Here is a 19,905-nt window from a genome sequence, read left to right on the forward strand (position 1 = left end):
TGTTACCTTTTGCAGCTTGGAAGAGTTCAGTTTGAGCAGATGTTTTATACCATCATCACTGTCCTTGTCTGAGCTCATTTCCCACATTCAGCAACTGGCACATATTCGCCATCTCAAACATTATCTTAAAACTATCTGTCACAGTGTGGTGCAGGCAGAAGACAAAGGAGAATCAAGTTCCAGTGCAAACTTTTACTAACAATATAATATACAGGTACAGACAGGCAGAAGGTTCACACACACTTAGTAAGACGGCGAAGGGACGGGGCGTAGCCAGAGGAGTGCAGTCCAGAGACGAGCGACCAAGGTGTATCCGGGGGTACGAGGGAGCCTGGCGAAACTGGTGAACTGATGGGCCAAAGTGGAGCTGAGGGAGGTAGGACCCAAGGTTGAGCTGATGGATCGACGGGCCGAGGTAGAGTCTTGGTCGCGGAGGTTGGAGGCGGAGACCGGGGATCCACCGACCAGGCTGGAGCTGCAGGCTGGCAGACCCACGGTGAACCCACCTCTCCGAAGGTGGTTTGAGGAGCTGAGGGGCTGACAGGCAGTGGCAGAAGAAGGGTTGAGAGGTGGTAGATGGGAAGAGGTAGGAGAGGGAGGCTGGGTGGGAGCTCAGGAACCGGCTCAGGCTGAGGTTCTGTAACAGATTCCAGCTCGGGAACAGATTCTGGCTCGGGAACAGATTCCGGCTCGGGAACAGATTCCGGCTCGGGAACAGATTCCGGCTCGGGAACAGATTCCGATACAGGCTCGGGAACAGAAGACTCAGGAAGGGCGGTCTCGGCGGGACAAGACTCTGGAACAGGGACTGGAACAGGTCTGGGAATATGGACAGTCCTTGGGGCAGGAACAGGTCTAAGGACAGAAACAGGTCTGGGAGCATGGACAGTCCTTGGGGCAGGAACAGGTCTAGGAACAGAACGGGGAACAGGAATCGGCATGGCGGTGGCCATCTTGGCTGAGGGCTCAGGTGGCGAGGCGGCGGCCATCTTGGCTGAGGGCTCAGGCGGCAAGGCGGTGGCCACCTTGGCTGAGGGCTCAAGCGGTGAGGCGGCGGCCATCTTGGCTGAAGGCTCAAGCGGTGAGGTGGCGGCCATCTTGTCTGAGGGCTCAGGCTGGGCAGGCATGACATGAAGAAGCCTTGGGTCTGGCTGTGTTCTGGATCGGTGCACGACGCTCTCCAGACACCGGATGACAGTCTCCCTCCAGTCCGGTGGTGTCAGGGAGGTCGATGGGATGGTTAAACGTGGCCCCGATCCGGAACAAGGTCCTCTGGCTCTCGTCGTCGAGGGCGCTGGTGACGGCAAGGCGGCAAAAGTCCTTGGTAAAGGAAAAAAGTTTTGGCTCTCCTGAACCATGACGATAATTTTGACCCTATCGTCCATTTTTGGCGGCCCGATCTTCTGTCACGGTGTGGTGCAGGCCGAAGAAGACGAAGGAGAATCAAAAGTTCTAATGCAAACTTTTACTAACAATATAATATACAGGTACAGACAGACAGAAGGTTCACACACACTTCGTAGGATGGAGATCAGAAGATAAACAAGGCAAAACACAGGGCTTAAATACATGGGGAAACAGATCAGGGAAACGAGACACAGCTGACAAGACTAAAGAGGTAACAGGTGAGACAGATGAGCTAATGAGGGTTACCAAGGAAACAAATGAGTGATGGGAAAACGGAACAAAGGAAGACATGTGACGAATGAAAAACAAAACAAAAAAACACTGACACTTCTTCACCAGATCCACCATCGAGTGACAGAGACACTAAGGCAAATGGCACACTTCATGTGCACTTTCGGTCTTGTGGACTTACAATGGCTGCCGCGTGCGCGTGTCCGTTAAGTCCGTGAGACCGTAGGGTGTCCCATTTGTCATTTTTAGATCTCAGAAGGGTGCTCGCGAGCGCCCCCATGTGGTCGATTTGCGGCCTTGATGCGCACTTTTGCCGAGCCCGCGCTAATACGGTCTCCTCAGCAGACTTCTTCCCGACAGTCAAAGCGGCATCACGCACGAAAGTGCGGACTCAGAGGAAGACCGCGAGTGCTTAGTGTTCCATTTGGGACAGGGCCTAATACTTGATTGCGTTCAGTACTTGCTCTGCAGTAAATCTCAGAGCCATTTCAAATTTTGCTGATGATTCTTCCCATTCAGTTTTCTGCCTGCGGTAACTATGAGTGAAACGTGTATCAGACATTGCCACCTTCTTGAATAAAGGTGAATTGCATGGATTACATTAAGTGACTGCATGTATTGCTTTAATAGCTGAATTATCAATATCTTCACAGTAATGCAGTGCAAGCACAGTAAAAAATAAAGAAATTAAAAATGAAACGATATTTCAACAACAGAAATTATTGTGATACTAATTTACAGACACTACATTCACAGCGACTATAGTAAGCAAAGTTATAGTTATTTCAGCACCTTGGTCAGCACACCTGTCATATGAATTGAACAGACTTTTGATGCAAATATTTCTGTAATGGGGTTGAAGGCCTCTATGCTCTTATATACAGTATATGAATGTTTAAAGTGTTAATAATCTCTCATTTTTCTCTTTAGAATGTTAAAGACTGAACTGAACATCAGCCGTTTCAATATAAACAGCTATAGCTTAGATGCTCAGACAGTGAAATCAATAGTAGCCAGCTCAATAGTAGCTCAATACTATATTTAGGCCACAGAAACAGTCCTGCTTATTACCATTCTGTAAGCCTTATAAATTTCAGACCTCATTTGGTTACATCTTTGTTAAACTCTCTTAACTTTAAATCAGCTTATATAGGCTTTAATCGTAACATGCAGGCCTACGTGTAACAGAGAAACTTTGTAGTTCTAATTATTGATTCTTTCAGACTAAACAAACAGGGTGACTTTTGGAACCATCGATCGGTGCAGATGTCTGAACTGTCCTCTGTCGTTCTTTCACGCTGGGGTTTCTAGAGCAGTTTAGGCACTCACTGCTGACAGATGTGGCATTAAAAATGAAATTTGTGATTTTATTATCCCTTGTTTTGGCGACTTGTTTCGCTGCGGAGGGTAAGTGCCTCAAAAACTGCTTTGTTATTATTAGACTGCTGGTTTATTCTCATTGACTTTCAGAAAAATTCACATTTTATTGCATTTTCCACAGACACATGCACGGGACGCTGTCAGAGTGGCTTTGATCCTACAAAGAAATGCCAGTGTGACAGAATGTGCAAGTACTATGGAAGCTGCTGTGAGGATTTTGACAGCACTTGTCAGACAAAAGGTAAGAACTTGATGCACATTCAAATAGTAATTAATGTCAAACTTTTATTTTTGTATTTTAATGCACGCTTAGGTTCAAATGTTTGAAGTCTGTAAGATGTTTTAGAACGTAGTCTCTCATGCTCAACAAGGCTGCATTTATTTTAGTAAAAATAATAGTAAAAACAGTAATATGTTGAAATAAAAAAATAAAAAACGGTTTGGATTTAAATAAGCAAATGCTTAAGAGTCTATGATTGGATCATTATTGCAGTGATTATGTTTCTAGCATGTTATATGTGTGGTAAACGTTCTTCTAACCCTAACTGATGGAGTGTTTAGCTTTTCATTTCTTAAACAACCATGTAGAAAGTGGTATCATGGCCATATTCCAGGAAATCTTGACCAAACATTTATGAACTGTTGAGCTTGTTAAAGCTGAAGTGTGTTTTAATACATCTAGTTTTTTTTTCTATAGTTTATTATGCATAGGCAGCTACAAGTCCACAATTCATGGGATGATTTCCCTGAAAAGTGTACCCACTTACTGTGTGGTGCTACATACATTGCTCTGTTTGTTTGAGCAGTCCTACACAGCAACACTGGCTAAACCATTGGTTTGAGATTGGGGAGGGGCTTTCTGTTATGACTGACCAATGGCAGATGAGGGGAGTGTGGTGTTTACAATAAGGTTTCGCAACAACTATGTGCACTTTTGGCCCTTTGTGGACTAAAACACTTTTCACAGTCCCAAAAGTTATTTATTTCTCTACTAACAATTCAATATATACATGCATTACATAACAATTCTGTCTCTTTTTTGTCTTTTCTGAAACATCATAAACATTAAATCTTCCAGTATAATTTTCTTGAATTATGCATTGTTTAATGGCGTTCCTTGATGGAAATGAAAATTATAAACATTTATGTATCCTAAATACACACAATTAAATAGCATTTTCAATCTTTTTGTCATTTAACTTTTTTTTTTTACTTATCTAAATACAAATTCTAAACATAAGACATACAACATATACACAATAAAAGAGAGAAAAAAAAGAAAAAAGAAATACACACTAAGCAACCAGAATGACAGTGTGACAAACCATTTCTCCATTTGTTTTCAGAATAATCTAGAAACCACCCCATCTAAAAATATTGGCCTGAAGTTTCTGTTATGAGTGTGAAGGATGAACCCAATCACAGACAGTTTGCAGGACACACAAGGTTTATTGGTGACAGAAAACAGGGAAAACAAAACCCACAAGGGGGCAAAACATAGGCAGGGCAAATAAAGAGTAACAAAAACTAGACTATGAAACAAACAGCAAATACAAGATCAGAACTTCACTAGATAAGCCACTTGACAGGAATACTCACAGGTAGCTCACACAATGTTTGACAATGAACCAACACAAGACAGCAGACATGAGGGGATTAAATAGGGAACAAATGATGAGGGCAACAGGTGATAATGGGGAAACAATAATGACTAAACAAGGATAACAAGGAGGGCGGGGCTAGATGACGAGACTACACAAGCACATGGCCCAGCAAAAGGCCATGTGTGTGCACATAAAACATGGGTCTGTCATGATCCTGCCTCAAGACCAGAGAAAAATCAAAGACTAGATGGCAGGAATTTGAGGAATTATTTTCACACATTTTACAAATGTACAGCTTGATTGGAAATTGGAAATAAAATATGCTGTTCACAAGTGATATATTTACAATGATTCCTTGATTTTGCTGTTTTCTTCACACATCACATGTCTCTTATCTCAAACTTGCACTTCACAGACACTAATTATGTTCTTAGTCAAGAACTAAACTTTGATAAAACTTTATTACTTACAAAATTGTTTGTTGTGGAAGAAGTGACGACTATGGTAGGGGTGAATGAGGCTAGTTGTAACACACATGGTTTAAAACTTTCCACACATGCCTGCATGACAACATTTTCTGTATTTTCTAGTTGCTATATCAACACTATAAAAAAATCTTTGGAAGATATCACTGAACATTACTGAAGTTAATTTTTCATCTCTGTTTTTTGTGTTTATTTAAAATTAGACAAATCTAATATTATTTAAATTTGAATAAATCTGTTATTTAACAGTGTAGAGTTCTTTAATGCTTCGCTAACCAGCACTACACAGGTTTAAATCCCAGTTGCGCAGATGGGGCATGTTGTAACATGTTGACAAAATATTTTAGTTTGTCTTGTATATATTTTTTGATTAGATCAGATAACATTTGAAGCTGTCATATGGTCATGTTACATTGTGCCCCACCTATGGGGCATGTTGTCACATTTCACTTCCATTCTTTCTGGGTAAATCAAGAAAAAAAAAAGTACACTGAATTAATGAAAACAAAACCACATAATTCTACTAGATGTGTGTGAAATGAATGCAGGAAAAAATAAATACTCTGAACCTCAAGTGAATTTACTCAAACTGAGAAAGTCAAAAAGTGTTAGGTTATGCCCCGCTCCCCCCTCACTGAAAACTGAATGGTTATTTCACTGTAAATGCTAAATATTGAAATGATATTTTCTGTCTTTGACTAGATCATAACAGGTAAAACATCAATTTATGTACATATGGCAGTAACAAAATATAATATGCTTTCAAGCACTTTTAAGACCCCAAGACGTTTTATTGTGCTCTTCACTAAAAAGTGTAATGCTTTTCCAAGGAAGACGAAGATGACTTCAAAATAAAATAAAAATAAAAGATTTGTTAAATAACTCAGATTAGTAATGCAAACAACGATCCAACAATACAAAACAGTGTGCTGTGCACAAATACCAGACAAAGTGATTCAAAATGAAAGGCTTAAATACACAAATTGTAATGAACAATAACACAGCTGTGCTCATTAGATGAATAACCTGAAACTGAACGCAAGGAACACAAGTGACTGAAAATAAACTAAAAGTCCATGATAATGAGACAGGCAGGCAGACGAAGACCAGAGAGGAGCAGGTGGTAATGACGGGAGGAGTGACCAGATAGTGCAGACCCAGTGCGCAGCCCACGGCGGAGTCAATGGAGGGAGGAGCCAAGGTGTAGGATGGGCTGACGACATCCGCGGGATGACCGACAGAGACAGAGCTAATGTTAGGGGATCCCAGGGGGCAGACGGAGAGCTGATGGGTGACACCCCTGGCTCTGGAGACCAAGGCGAGGGTGCGGCGATGAGTGCTCGAGGTGGAGCCAGAGTGCCTGAGGGCTTAGGCGGAGTAGGTGCACTTGAGGACCAAGGTGGATACGGAGAGAGGGCGGAGCCCGCTGGAGACGAAGGGGTGGAGAGATAGAGTGGTGCGAATGGCTCGCAAGTCCGCGGCGCAGGCAGGGTGACGGCTGGCCAAGTGGAGCCAGAGGGATGAGGGTCTCTGGTGGAGCCGAGGGTGGGAGGAGCCGATAGGTCGACGGGCTGAGGTGGAGAGAAGGGATCAGCGGCCGGAGGCGTCAGAGGGGTAGACGAAGGGTTGCAGGGAACCAGCTGAAGTGAGACTAAAGTGAGGCTGAGCTCTGCAGTGGAGGTGGGAGAGGGAGGCTGTGTGGGATCACTGATGACAATTCAGTATTCATATGGGGTGATGACTCAGGCATTATGTAGGGCTGAATCAGTGACGATGAGGAGAGTACAGATAGCTCAGGGTGGGAGGCAGTTCCTCAGTCAAGTCAAGTCAAGTCATTTTCATTTATATAGCGCTTTTAACAATGTTTTGGCTTTATAGCGGTTCTTTAATAAAGTTATTTTCCAGCTAAAGTTAGTTTTGATTGATTCGCTTCCGTCGCAACGATCATTTGTTTTTAAATTAGGGCCGCCAAGACGACACCATTCTCTCTACACAGACTCTAAACGCGAACCTGTGAGAAACGCTGATGGCGTTCAGATGCGCATTAAGAACGGGTTCTATAGTTATGTGCGTTTGAATATATGTGTGCAGGTTTGGAATTCCCTACAAACCAAGCCTAAACAAATTACTGGTGTTTCCTTATAGTTTTGATTCAGAATTTTATTTTATCAATTCGGGGTAGATACGCAAATTGAGTTTTCCCGACGACGCGTTATCTGTAGAGTGGGAAAGGGATCCTCCATAGGGAGAGACTAGTTGACACTTCAGCACTGCGTTGACACCGGGTCCAGGCGAAGGTCCTTCATCAGATCTGGAAACGGCCTGGATCCGGCAGGCTGCGGGAAAACCTTGGGATAAACAAAGACACTAAAATTAGCGTAGATGCCATTCTTCTCATGATGTAACAAGTACATCAGGATTTATGGGAAGTGTTCCCGGTTCCAGCTGACCTAATCTATGCAGCCTAATATTGAATTATAGAAGTCTATAATGTATTATGTGAACGCTATGTCAAAGAGATGTGTCTTTAATCTAGATTTGAACTGACAGAGTGTGTCTGCTTCCCGGACAATGGTAGGAAGGCTGTTCCAAAGTTTTGGTGCTAAATAGGAAAAGGATCTACCGCCAGCAGTCGATTTAGATATTCTAGGTATTATCAACTGGCCGGAATTTTGAGATCGCAATAGACGTGAAGGAGTATAATAAGCCAGTCTATAAGCCAGTCCACTGGGTCAAGCTCCACCAAGACTCCTACTGGGATGATAGTTGTCGGCTCACACCCCTGGTCAGACTCATGTTGGGGTTTCGGCTCCAGGGCGATAGTTGACGCTGTCATCACAGGCTCTGTCCTTGCGGCGGATGGAAGCTCTCCGTCTATGGGAGCTCTGGCATTGTCGTCTCCGTGGTTAGGGGTGGTGGTGTGCTGGGCTCTGGGTCTGGATCGGGGGTAGACTCTCTCCAGACAGCCTCCTTCCAGTCAAGTTCTGTGGTTTAAAGTCTCATTGAGAGCTGTCTTTAAAGAAAGCTGACTGACAAGTCCATTATAGGAAGCCCTTCACGGGCTAGGGTGGAGAACTTCGCTGCATAATACATTTGTGTTCCGGTATTCTAACACTTTTCCAAGGAAGACGAAGGTGATTTCAAAATAAAACAAGATTTATTAAATAACTCAGAATAGGAATGCAATTAACGATTCAACAATTCACAACAGTGTGCTGTGCACAAATAATACCAGACAAAGAGTTATTTAAAATAAAGGGTTTGAATACACAAATGGTAATGAGCCATTACAAACAGCTGTGCTCATTAAATGAATAACAGATAGATTGGCGGGAAACTGAAGAAAGGAACACGTGACTGAAAATAACAAACTAAAAGTCCATGATAATGAAACAGAACGTTTTAAACATGACACAAAAAATCCGTTTCTTTTCACTAAAGTCAACCTGGAACAAAAAAATTCTATAAATAACCCTAGCTCTTGACTTTATTTTGAAGAACCCTTTTTTAAAAAGGTTCTAAGGAGAAATGTCTTAAAATATTGTTTACGAGCTGTTCATTTATAAAAATTTAGTTACGATTAAAAATGAACTTGAAAAAGTAATTAATTAACGCTAGATCCATAAAATCATCCCATGTTATGAACCCCTAAAAGGTTCTAAGTGCCTGACAGAACAATTTAAGGTTCTATATAGAACCTTTTCTTCTGAGTGTATAAAGTTCCTGAAATTCTGTTTGGTGAAAGTAGTACACATTTCACTTTTAATGTCTTAAAGAGAAACATTGTGAAAATGCTGTAGGCCAACTAATTGAATGTTAAATTGTTCCTCAGTTGCCCGTGGTGACATGTTTGATGTGCCTGAGGAGGATCTGATCTCTTCAGTGACACCGACAGAGGAATCGAATGTGACAGTCACCACCTCTCTGCCCCTCACCACCACAACTCCCACTCCTGTGTCTCCTACACTTCCACCCGATCCCGACGCCGTCACCTGTAGCGGTCGCACCTTTGACGCATTCATGCAGTTGAAGAATGGCTCAATCTTTGCATTCAGAGGTGAGTTCAGAGGCTGAAATCAATCACTATGGCTTTTTCTCAGTTCAAGTACAGTTTTTCAACACAAGACTCTGTTCATTTGTGTTCCAGGAGACTATTTCTTTGAGTTAGATGACAGATCTGTCATGCCTGGGTATCCCAAACTCATCAAGGATGTGTGGGGCATCTCTGGGCCTATTGATGCTGCTTTCACGCGCATCAACTGCCAGGGGAAAAGCTACATATTCAAGGTCTGTTTATTGATTTTATTTAATATTAAAGAGGATATATTATGTTTTGTTACATTTTCAGCTTTTTAAGTGTGTAATGTTTGAGCATGAGAAATGTCTGCTAATTTAGAAAGCACAAAGCCACTCCAAAGGGAGTTATTCTCTATATCAGTGCACACTGTGTCTGAACTTCCTGAAATGCCTTCATAGGAGTTTTCTGGGAACAAACACATCACAATATTCCTCATTTAAATAATTCCAGCCCAAGTCATACGCAAAAAAGGGAGGAGGTCTGGTTGAGTTGCATTAGTAGTGTGCTGTAATTTGTGGTTATATCAAGGGGTGTGGCATTTCTGAAACATTCTTTAAGCGTTTGACCAATCAAAACACACTGGTCCAGCTGACCAATCAGAGAACATTGTGCTTATCAGAAGGAGGGGCTTCATAGAGACAGGAAATACGGTAGAGACAAATACAAAATCAAGACTAAAAGGACATACTATATCCTCTTTAACTGTTCAATGACTTGACAGTCTTTAAATACATTTATTCAAAATTATATAGAAAATATTGCAATTCATGCATACAGTAAAATTACTTTGACCTCATAGACCTCATGTCATAGAGATGACCCCTACACACTGTAAAACATTTCTAACCTCCCCAAATCCAAATTTTCTAGTGACCGGTCACATCTAAACTTTTCAATTGGCCCAAGTGAAATTCTGTAAATTTAATTTAATAATTTACAGAATTTCACTTGGGCCAATTGAAAAGTTTAGATGTGACCACTGACCAGTCACTAGAAAATTTGGAGTTGGGGAGGTTAGAAATATTTTACAGTGCAGGGTCATTAAGAATTCTAAAATATCAGATAATTTGAGCTTTTTATAACAAGGTTAGTTCAGGTTGTAAAATGTCATGTGGTGCGACTCCCTTAAAAAACCCTTAATAATATTTTTAACTTAATTCATTCATGATATTTCTAAAAATGTATATTTTTTTTACTTTAAAAAAATTATTATTATTCATGGTGTAAGAGAAATATGTTATTACTTTTTACTTGATGTGCCATTAAAATCTAATGAAAAAAACCCCATTAAAACACATATTTTATATTTTATTTTATTTTATTTTATTTTATTTTATTTCTACATTTCTAAGAACATGGCACATTTGTTTTTAACTAGATTTATTTTAAACCATAGTTTATTTTTAATCAATATTTATTTATCATAGACACTCATATGTCACTGACCAAGAAGCTAATTTGACAGAAATTAAAATATTTAGAGCAAAATTTCCAAGGTTATGTAACTTCATACTGAAATGCAGGGCAACAAGTACTGGCGTTTTGATGGTGACGTCTTGGATGAAGATTATCCAAGAGATATATCTGTGGGCTTCGAGAAGATGCCAGATGATATTGATGCTGCATTTGCAATCCCAGCTCCAGGTCATCATGGGAAGGAAAAAGTGTATTTTTTTAAAGGTATGTGAAAGTCAAATGAGGGTCATAATAGAGTGCTGCGGGGATGATGTATTTTTTTGTAGGCCAAAACCCTTCCGGTTCCATCGTCCTGAAGTCAATGGGTTTTTTTAATGGGTTTTTGGTGAAACACCTGAAATAAGGTCTGTGGTTAACACAAGATCAAGATATTTTCACATCAGTAATCTCCCTTGTGATTTTTTTAAAGCTGTTACTTGCCAACAAGTGGCTAAATGCAACTACAGAGGTAGTCAGTGGCAATAAACATCAATAAACGTCAAATGTTTTTTTGAATAAAGACTGAAAAAGTTGTCGGAATCTTAGGCTGTGTTTAAAATTGTCCCTTATACCCTAAATAGGGCTATATTTGGGGGAACAGCCATTTGTAGTGGTGTCTGAAACCATAGTGGATGTTATCGAGTGCACTTATTCAATCCCACAATGCACTGTAATAACGAGTGTACAACCGATGTATGCTCAACAGCTAGATAATACCCATAATGCACTGTGAGAGTCACACCGAATGAATTCCAGCATCTTGCCAGAACATGGCGGCCGCAGCTGAATCATCCATCCATCCATCCATCCATCCATCCATCCATCCATCCATCCATCCATCCATCCATCCATCCATCATCCATCATCCATCCATTCATTCATCCATTCATCCATCCATCCATCCATCCATCCATCCATTGGTCCAATGTGGGTACAGTGTAATATCATACAGGTATAAATTGTGATTTATATAAAAAGTGATTATTAACTTGTTTAATTTAGGTTTATACATAGTTTCCATGATAGAGTATAAGATAAATATTTTCATTCTGCTGGAGCTGCCAGTTTGCCAAGTTTCAAATGGTTATTAAACAAACTGCAAGCACAAACTATGCAAAAGCTACAGGCCTTCACTCACTCATTTTCATTCACTCCTTCAAGTGGACTATATTAGTGGGCTAATGTAGGGAATAGTGAATGAGGGTATAGGGAACGATTTCGAACACAGCCTCAGTGATGGTGACATTGAAGTCATTCAACCATGGAGGTAGTTCATAGCCTACATTTAGCTTTTTCCTTCTGTCGGTTGTATTTAGGGCAACAAAAGTTGTGTTCATTATCATGATGAGCATTTTCAGCAGCAATCTAAAGGCCAAAGGAAAAATCCTATTGGGTTTTTGTTGAGGGAATCAGTTTGATGCTAACTTAATAGTTGGCCTTCAAAAATACGTCATCACTGCAGCACTGAAATATGGTTATTCACCTTACGCAGTGGATTTATTCAACGTTTAATGTTTTCCTTTGTCCCACAGGGGACCAGTACTACCAATATGAGTTCAAACACCAGCCTTCCCATGAAGAATGTGTTCGTATGACCAAGTCTTCACCTTCTGTCGCCTTCGCACGTTATACAAACCTGTACTGTAACTTGGATAGAGTGTTTGCTGAGCTCTTTCAAGGCAGTAAGTTTGCATGCATACCTTGTTAAACAGACGGTTCAATAATGCAATTCAATAAATTCCCTGTCCACCCAGTTCAAGGGCATCACAAAGGGCCGCGCTTCATTTCCAAAGACTGGATTGGCATCAAACCTCCCATAGATGCTGCAATGGTTGGCCGACTGTATGTAAACCCTGGTCCTTCACCATCTCCAGCCAGCAGCTTGAGGAGAGGCCGAACCGGACGGAGAAAGAAGACCAGGGGAGACATAGTGAGCAGCTCGCTGTACTGGGACGACTTTGGATTGGACTATGAGGAAAGGTGTGTTAATTATTGAGGTTTGCTGAGAGTATATTTGTGCAGTAGATGTATAGATCATTTATCAATATGCGTTATACAGGTATCATGGAGCAAAGAAGAGTAGAAAAAATCAGAAAAAGGGCCGTGGAAGACGTCCATTTTTCTTTGACATGAGCTACGAGCCGATGGACTACATGGATGTGGAGGTCGTGCAAGAGAAGGCCACACCTGTGCAGAACGTCTTCTTCTTTAAGAAAGGTATTTCAGGTCATGATAATGTTCTGTTCATTCTGTTAGGATGAATCCAAAACATAAAGTTTCCTTTTAAGGTGCACTCTGGAAGGTGGGTAAAAACTTAAAAACAAAAAAACAAAAACAATTTTTATAATTTTATAATTATACTTAATTATAAAAGTAAGGGGCTATTTTATGATTCAATCACAAATGGCAATAGAGAAATTACATACACTACCGTTCAAAAGTTTGAAATCAGTACGTTTTTTAAAGAAATTAACTTTTTATTCAACAAGGATTAAACAAACTGATTAAAAGTGACAGTGAAGACACTTACAGGGCCCTATTTTAATGATCTGAAACGCAAGTATCAAAGGCGAAACGCGAGTAACTTTGTGGGCGGATCTTGGGCGCTGTTGCTATTATACCGGCAGGATAAATGACTCTTGCGCCCGACGCAAATCTAAAATGGGTTGGCCTGAAGTAGCTACATTACTCATAGGTGTGGTTTGGGCATAACCTGAAATAAACCAGTCAGAGCATCATCTCACATTCCCTTTAAGAGCAGGCGCTTGTTCCATGGCAGATTGCTATTATAACGGTGGATTTGCCAGGCGCACGCCAGGAGCGGTTCACAGCCGAGGAGACCGACGTTCTCGTCAGGGCAGTAAAAGACAGAGAAGTGAGATTGTATGGGGATGGGAGAAACCCACCGAAATAAGCTTAGGTTAAACAGGCGTATAATAATTTGGGTAAATGTGTAAGCTAGATTTATGCCTATTTTTTCACATCTTCATGGACACAACAATGATTTCCCTCATGTGGAATATTTTTCCTTGTAATTATGTATGGTTTGCAAAAATGTCAACTGCTGCGTCTTTGTAGATGAGAGAAGCAAAGTGTATGTGCCCTTAAAATAGCATCTGAATAACGTGCCACTGACTTTAGACTAGGTTTTTCCTGGTCTGTGGCGGAATTGTTTTCTGAAACTGTAAAATAGCACCAGGGAACGTTTGCGCCGGAACACGCCTCCTCTTTTCGCTGAACCGCCCCCGGGAGCGCAAGTTCATTCCCTAATTTAGCGACGTGTATCTGTGGAGGGAAAAGTCTGCTGTGCGTCGGGTGCAAAATAGGAATGATACATGCGTCAGTGTACAAAGTCAATTGCGCTGGGTGCAAGATAGGGCCCATAATGTTACAAAAGTAAGTAAGTGCTGTTCTTTTGATCATCAAAGAATGAACAAACTATTAGTCCAAGAATCCTGAAAACTTTTATCACTGTCTCCACAAAACTCAGAAGCAGCACAACCGTTTCCAATATTGATATTATTGATAATCAGAAATGTTTCTTGAGCAGCCAATCAGCATATTAGAATGATTTCTGAAGGATCACTGTGACACTGAAGTAATGCTAGTTACTAGTAATGATGCTGAAAATGCCATAAATTAACTTTAATATATAGGCTAATCAAATAGAAGTTATTTTAAATTGTTTAAAATATTCACATAAATGTAACTTTAGTAAGTGTAAGAGATTCTTTCAAAAACATAAAAAAAAACTTACTGACCCCCCCCCCCCCCCCCCCCCCAACCACACACACACACATTGTATTGATATGTTTTCAACGTTTGTATTAATATTGTGGCATTGCTCTTCTATAGATAAATACTACAGGGTGGACCTGCAGACCAAACGCATTGACTACGTAAACCCGCCTTACCCAAGATCCATTGGCAAATATTGGTTGGGATGTAAAGAAAAAGACATGTCAGAAAAAAGATAAGAAACAAATGCGTTAATAACAAAGATTTTAATGTCATTGTCTAATTAGAAGTCATTTATAAGGATTAATCAGTACTATCAATAGTTCTCTAAGTATTCCTGATGTGTTACATTACAGTTATATCTGACAATGGTTTTGCATGCATTAGAACTAAGCTTCTGATCAACATATTACTATGAATCAATATAATATGATATTGAATTAACTCATGAACTGTTCTTGTTATAAGTATAGAACTGCTGAATAATAAACTTTCTGTCCAATGCAACCAGTATTGTCGTATTTTCTCAATGTTTTTATATATGCCTTGGCTTGTCACCACTGGTGGAATGGAATATATATTTTTTCTAATGAACCTATAAAAAAATTTGAAGTCTCAGTCTAATATATAGTATATCTTAAAATAATCTGGAAAGTTAATAGAGGAAGTGTAATTGTAAGTTCCATTTCACATCCTTCATCTCTTTTTCTCTCTTTCACAATGATAAGTGCATCCTCTAGTGGCATAAATGAGTGTTTCACTCACAAAGACAAGTATGGCCACATAAAAGTGACTGAGTGTGGCAGACAGTATAGTATTGAGCTATGAGCAGTGTTGGGGAAAGTTACTTTGAAATGTAATGCATTACAATATTGCATTACTCCCTAAAAAGTAACTAACTAAACTACTTTTTATGGTATGATTACTTTTTTCATCTCGGCTGAGCTTGCTTGCTTGTTTGTTCTTCAGCTATAAAAACAAAAGCAAATGAAACACAAATGTAATGTTTATCTTGAGTCAGTTTTGCCCTATTATATGGTTGAATTGGATCGTCGAAGGTCAGCAGCAAAGAAAAAGACATGCACTTCTGAGCATATTCATTCACTGAAACCAGTTGCCAATTGAAGTGAAGTGTTAGAATTGCAAGATGTTTTACATTGATAACATTCAAACTTAGTAAGTTCAGGCGAAGTGGAAAAGTGGTCAAATTTCCACATTTTAAAAACCCTCTGCCTCCATCAAACAGTAATTGTTGAAATACATATAATGCTATAAGTCCTTCAAATTGTGAGTGCTACTGAAACAGAGATTTCTGACTAAAGATTTGTATTGTAAATGAAATCTACAGATGCAAAAAAAATAAATAAAAACACTAGTCCGCACAATAAGAAAAGCCAAATAGCCCAAAATTGACCAGTGCATGAAAGAAAAAAAGAAAAATGTCTAAACATGAAACAGCATTTTAAAAAAAGTGGTGTAAGCATCTGAAAAAGGTACAAACTCTATGATCAGTAAGTCATGGCAACTTATGTTTTCACATTATTTTAACTCATCAACATAATTTAAGCAGTTTCAACTTTTTGTAAAAGTTATATGAGATTTTTTAAGTCATGCAGTTTAATCAAATTTAAGTTGGAATGACTTGAAATGGAGCAACTGACCTTAAAAATGTTTTTTACATGGCAATACATAAACAGAGCAACACCAAATAACAATACAAAATACAAAGCAGGCAATAATCAATATACAACCCCGTTTCCAGAAAAGTTGGGACATTTTTGTTCTCTTGAACCTGTTTTTAACTGACAAAAAAGAAAAGATTTCCAATGTTTTCACTGATCAACTTAATTGGATTTTGTAAATATAACCGAATTTGAGTTGAGATAATTTAGAGGTTTCATTTTAACTGTGCTTAACTGTTAATGCGATTGTACTTTTTTATTTGTAAAAAAAAAAGCATAAAGACAGATGTTTCATTTTAAATGTGATGCACTACAACTGTACAGGACACATGTGTAATTTTGAATTTTCACAATCACATTCAAACCATCCATTTTAATGGGTTAATCAAACACTATCTAATTAATTGAATTCATAAAAACAACTTAATTATAGGGCCCTATGAATTTTCTTTTGAAAATCTGTTGTGTGTATTTAATTTTTTCCGGTAATCAATCCCTTTAATTGTTTGTAAAACAAGTGCTACACAACAGAGGCTTACTGTTAAAATTATAACATGGAATACATTTTTTTAAATAATAATTGTATTATAGTATTACGTTAGTGTCACGTTTTGGGTTTGTTCATGTCACGTTTCCATGTCTGTCATGTGATTTCCTGTTAGTCATGTGATCCTGCCATGTGTTCCCTTGTCTGATGTGTCTTGTTGTCATTGGTTCATGTTTCATTGTTCACAGGTGTCCCTTGTCTTGTCATTAGTGTATTTAAGCCCTCATGTTTGCCATATGTCTTGGTCAAGTATTGTTTCCTGTGACCTCTGTTGTGTTAGTTCATGGTCATGTTTCTGTCTTCATTTTGAGTTTTTCATGCCATGCCATGTTTTTGTTTTATGCTTTATGCATGTGGGTTCTACTAGCTTGCCTGCAGAAGAATCATTACAGAATACTTGACCAAGACACATGGCAAACATGAGGGCTTAAATACACAGACTAATGACAAGACAAAGGGACACCTGTGAACAATGAACCAATGAACCAATGACAACATGACACATCAGACAAGGGAACACATGGCAGGATCACATGACTAGGGAATCACATGACAGACATGGAAACATGACATGAACAAACCCAAAACGTGACAATTGGAAAGAAAGAAAGAAAATGTAACAAATACATAACAACAGTAACAATAAAACCCAGGACATATGTCACGAAAACAGGACAGATAAAATAACATAAAGAAAGAAAAAAATATAGATACTGTATAGATAAATACAATTATACAAGGTTAAACATTGAACGTAATCTTTGACTTATATAAGACTTATGACATATATAAGGCGTTGTGTGTTCTTTCCTTTCCAATACAAAGAGTCAACTCATGAATGATATTTTAAGAGCTGTTTTACACTGATTCTGTTATTTTCCTGTTTACTGTGAAGCCGCTTTGAAACAATCTGTATTGTACAAAGCGCTATATAAATGAAGGTGACTTGACTATAACAAGAACATTACAATGAACACAAATTTGACAATCTCACTACAAAACAATCCAGAGTTGAAGACAATTGATAATAATCCTACTCTGTTTGTTACACTTCCTCACACCAGAAACCACTGATCGAGTGAATCTCCTGAACTTCTCCAATCTACAGTGGATCATTTCTAATCCATTTATGTTGTGACATCTGATCTAACGTGGGCCGTTTCGTTGGATCCCGGGCTAGGCACTGGCTAATCAGATCCCTGCATTCTGTACAAAGGTTAATAAGGAGAGAGCTGGTTAGTCTTGTGACTTGGAATCTATGAAAACAGCATCTAAAACGTGATTAATATAATGTATAAAATGTTCCTCATCTTTAACTTTAAAAGTGAAGTATGTCGTTTCTGCGACACTAGTGGCGTCAAGCAGAATTACAAAATAAAGCATATTTTCCAAAAAACCTTGCAAAGGCCCCTTTCGTGCATCGCATCTTCCCCAACTTAAACATCACAAACCCAGCTCTTACTGGTTCTTGTGAAGGCATGTTTCAGGTCCAATATTAGAAATACTTTAAGCTGTGTTGCATTTGTCTTAATGAAAATGTGTCTTTCTGAACGGGTGCATGATGATGCTGTATGGCAGGGGTCACCAAACTCGGTCCTGGAGAGCCGCTGTCCTGCAGAGTTTAGCTCCAACCAGGTCCAACACACCTGCCTGAAAGTTTCTGAAAACAGCATCTAAAACGTGATTAATATAATGTATAAAATGTTCCTCATCTTTAACTTTAAAAGTGAAGTATGTCGTTTCTGCCACACTAGTGGCGTCAAGCAGAATTACAAAATAAAGCATATTTTCCAAAAAACCTTGCAAAGGCCCCTTTCGTGCATCGCATCTTCCCCAACTTAAACATCACAAACCCAGCTCTTACTGGTTCTTGTGAAGGCATGTTTCAGGTCCAATATTAGAAATACTTTAAGCTGTGTTGCATTTGTCTTAATGAAAATGTGTCTTTCTGAACGGGTGCATGATGATGCTGTATGGCAGGGGTCACCAAACTCGGTCCTGGAGAGCCGCTGTCCTGCAGAGTTTAGCTCCAACCAGGTCCAACACACCTGCCTGAAAGTTTCTAGTATGCCTATTGAGACCTTGATTAGCTGGTTCAGGTGTGTTTAAGGCGAGACACTACAGGCGAATAGGGTAAAAATGTTAACTAGCAGATATCACCATGAAACTTTCCCAGTTGACCTACATTAAGATGAGAAAAAAATTGATTACAAGTTTTCTGTAATTTAATGTTTAAATATGCAAATTAGGCAATATCTATTTAAATAAATCTGAGTATTGGATAAAGCCAGGTTAAAAAAAATTGTTTTCATTGTGTTCACATATTAGATGGGAAAAAAATTACAGAGGGATTTATGGATATCTACTTTTGTTATCCTGTAAATCAGAAAATACTGTCAATAGCCTTAAAAAAATGATTTTCGCCATTTGTTTTTTGGAATAAAATGTTATATAAATCAGGCTAGGAATAATATATTTACAAATCCCTCTGTAAATGTCAAAGTGTAATAAAATAAAGACCTAAATGTGTATTTCGGACTTTTTTTCACCACAAGTCTGAAAGAAGACATGTTATTGAAGACAAATATCCAAAAATCTCAAAACTGACCAGTAAAAAAAAAAACGATGTTTTTGCCTGCCGTGTCTCGCCTTAATTGGGGTTGGAGCTAAACTCAGCGGCCCTCCAGGACCGAGTTTAGTGACCCCTGCTGTATGGTATTCAAGCATGCTTTGTAGCGCGTAGCATCACAACGCTCTGTTCACTTTGACGTGTTTGTGACCCATTTAATCTTTGAAGGTATAAATGTAGCGAATTTCGGCTTTCACTTCTGTAACTAAAGCTGGATTTCTTTTCCCATGGCTCCGCCTGCTACAGTAACCACGGCCCAAACTCTCGTGCCACGTTGAGCTAAACAATCTTACATACTTCACCTTGAACTGTATCTGTACAGAGCCTTTACTTTATGTGTGTGTGTGTGTGTGTGTGTGTGTTTATCAGTGTTTTCAATATTATTCACTCACCTCTGGATAAGTTGGAATTCTGAAATGTAACTTTGGCTTCTATGATTTTCGTCCTACTGCGAAAAAGACGAGATGTGTTCACCATCTCATAAAACATCACTCCTAGATCCCAGACATTTGCTGGGATGGCGTGAAATCTGGGTTCTGTGACTTCAGGACTTCAAGACTTCAGGTGGGCAGTGATCCTGTATTCCTGTAAGTAAGACATTTGCACATTGTTGAGCTTTTTTTCTTAAAGGGGTCATATAATGGTACATGCACCAGCACTTTTACAAGT

The 19,905-nt window shown here is 39.4% G+C and overlaps 1 protein-coding gene across 1 annotated transcript; it reads left to right on the plus strand.

Annotated features, from left to right (window-relative positions):
* Positions 1 to 2,688: 2,688 nt before the first annotated feature.
* vtnb (vitronectin b) lies at positions 2,689 to 14,889 on the plus strand. The gene is made up of 9 exons (XM_084387773.1): positions 2,689 to 3,045; positions 3,140 to 3,259; positions 8,940 to 9,164; positions 9,255 to 9,394; positions 10,709 to 10,865; positions 12,173 to 12,322; positions 12,395 to 12,620; positions 12,700 to 12,857; positions 14,496 to 14,889. The coding sequence occupies exons 1-9, from the start codon at positions 2,991 to 2,993 to the stop codon at positions 14,615 to 14,617; spliced, it is 1,353 nt and encodes a 450-aa protein (XP_084243899.1). The 5' UTR covers positions 2,689 to 2,990; the 3' UTR covers positions 14,618 to 14,889.
* The last annotated feature ends 5,016 nt before the right edge of the window (positions 14,890 to 19,905 follow it).

Source organism: Rutilus rutilus (genome assembly GCF_951802725.1).
Source record: "Rutilus rutilus genome assembly, chromosome: 18".
NCBI lineage: Eukaryota > Metazoa > Chordata > Actinopteri > Cypriniformes > Leuciscidae > Rutilus > Rutilus rutilus.

What these genes read in the sequence shown, in the direction of transcription:
- vtnb (XM_084387773.1), top strand. Translation starts at nt 2,991, where the DNA reads ATGAAATTTGTGATTTTATTATCCCTTGTTTTGGCGACTTGTTTCGCT. An exon ending in CTCAATCTTTGCATTCAGAG is followed by an intron (nt 9,165 to 9,254) that starts GTGAGTTCAGAG and finishes TTTGTGTTCCAG; the next exon opens with GAGACTATTTCTTTGAGTTA. An exon ending in AAAAGTGTATTTTTTTAAAG is followed by an intron (nt 10,866 to 12,172) that starts GTATGTGAAAGT and finishes TTTGTCCCACAG; the next exon opens with GGGACCAGTACTACCAATAT.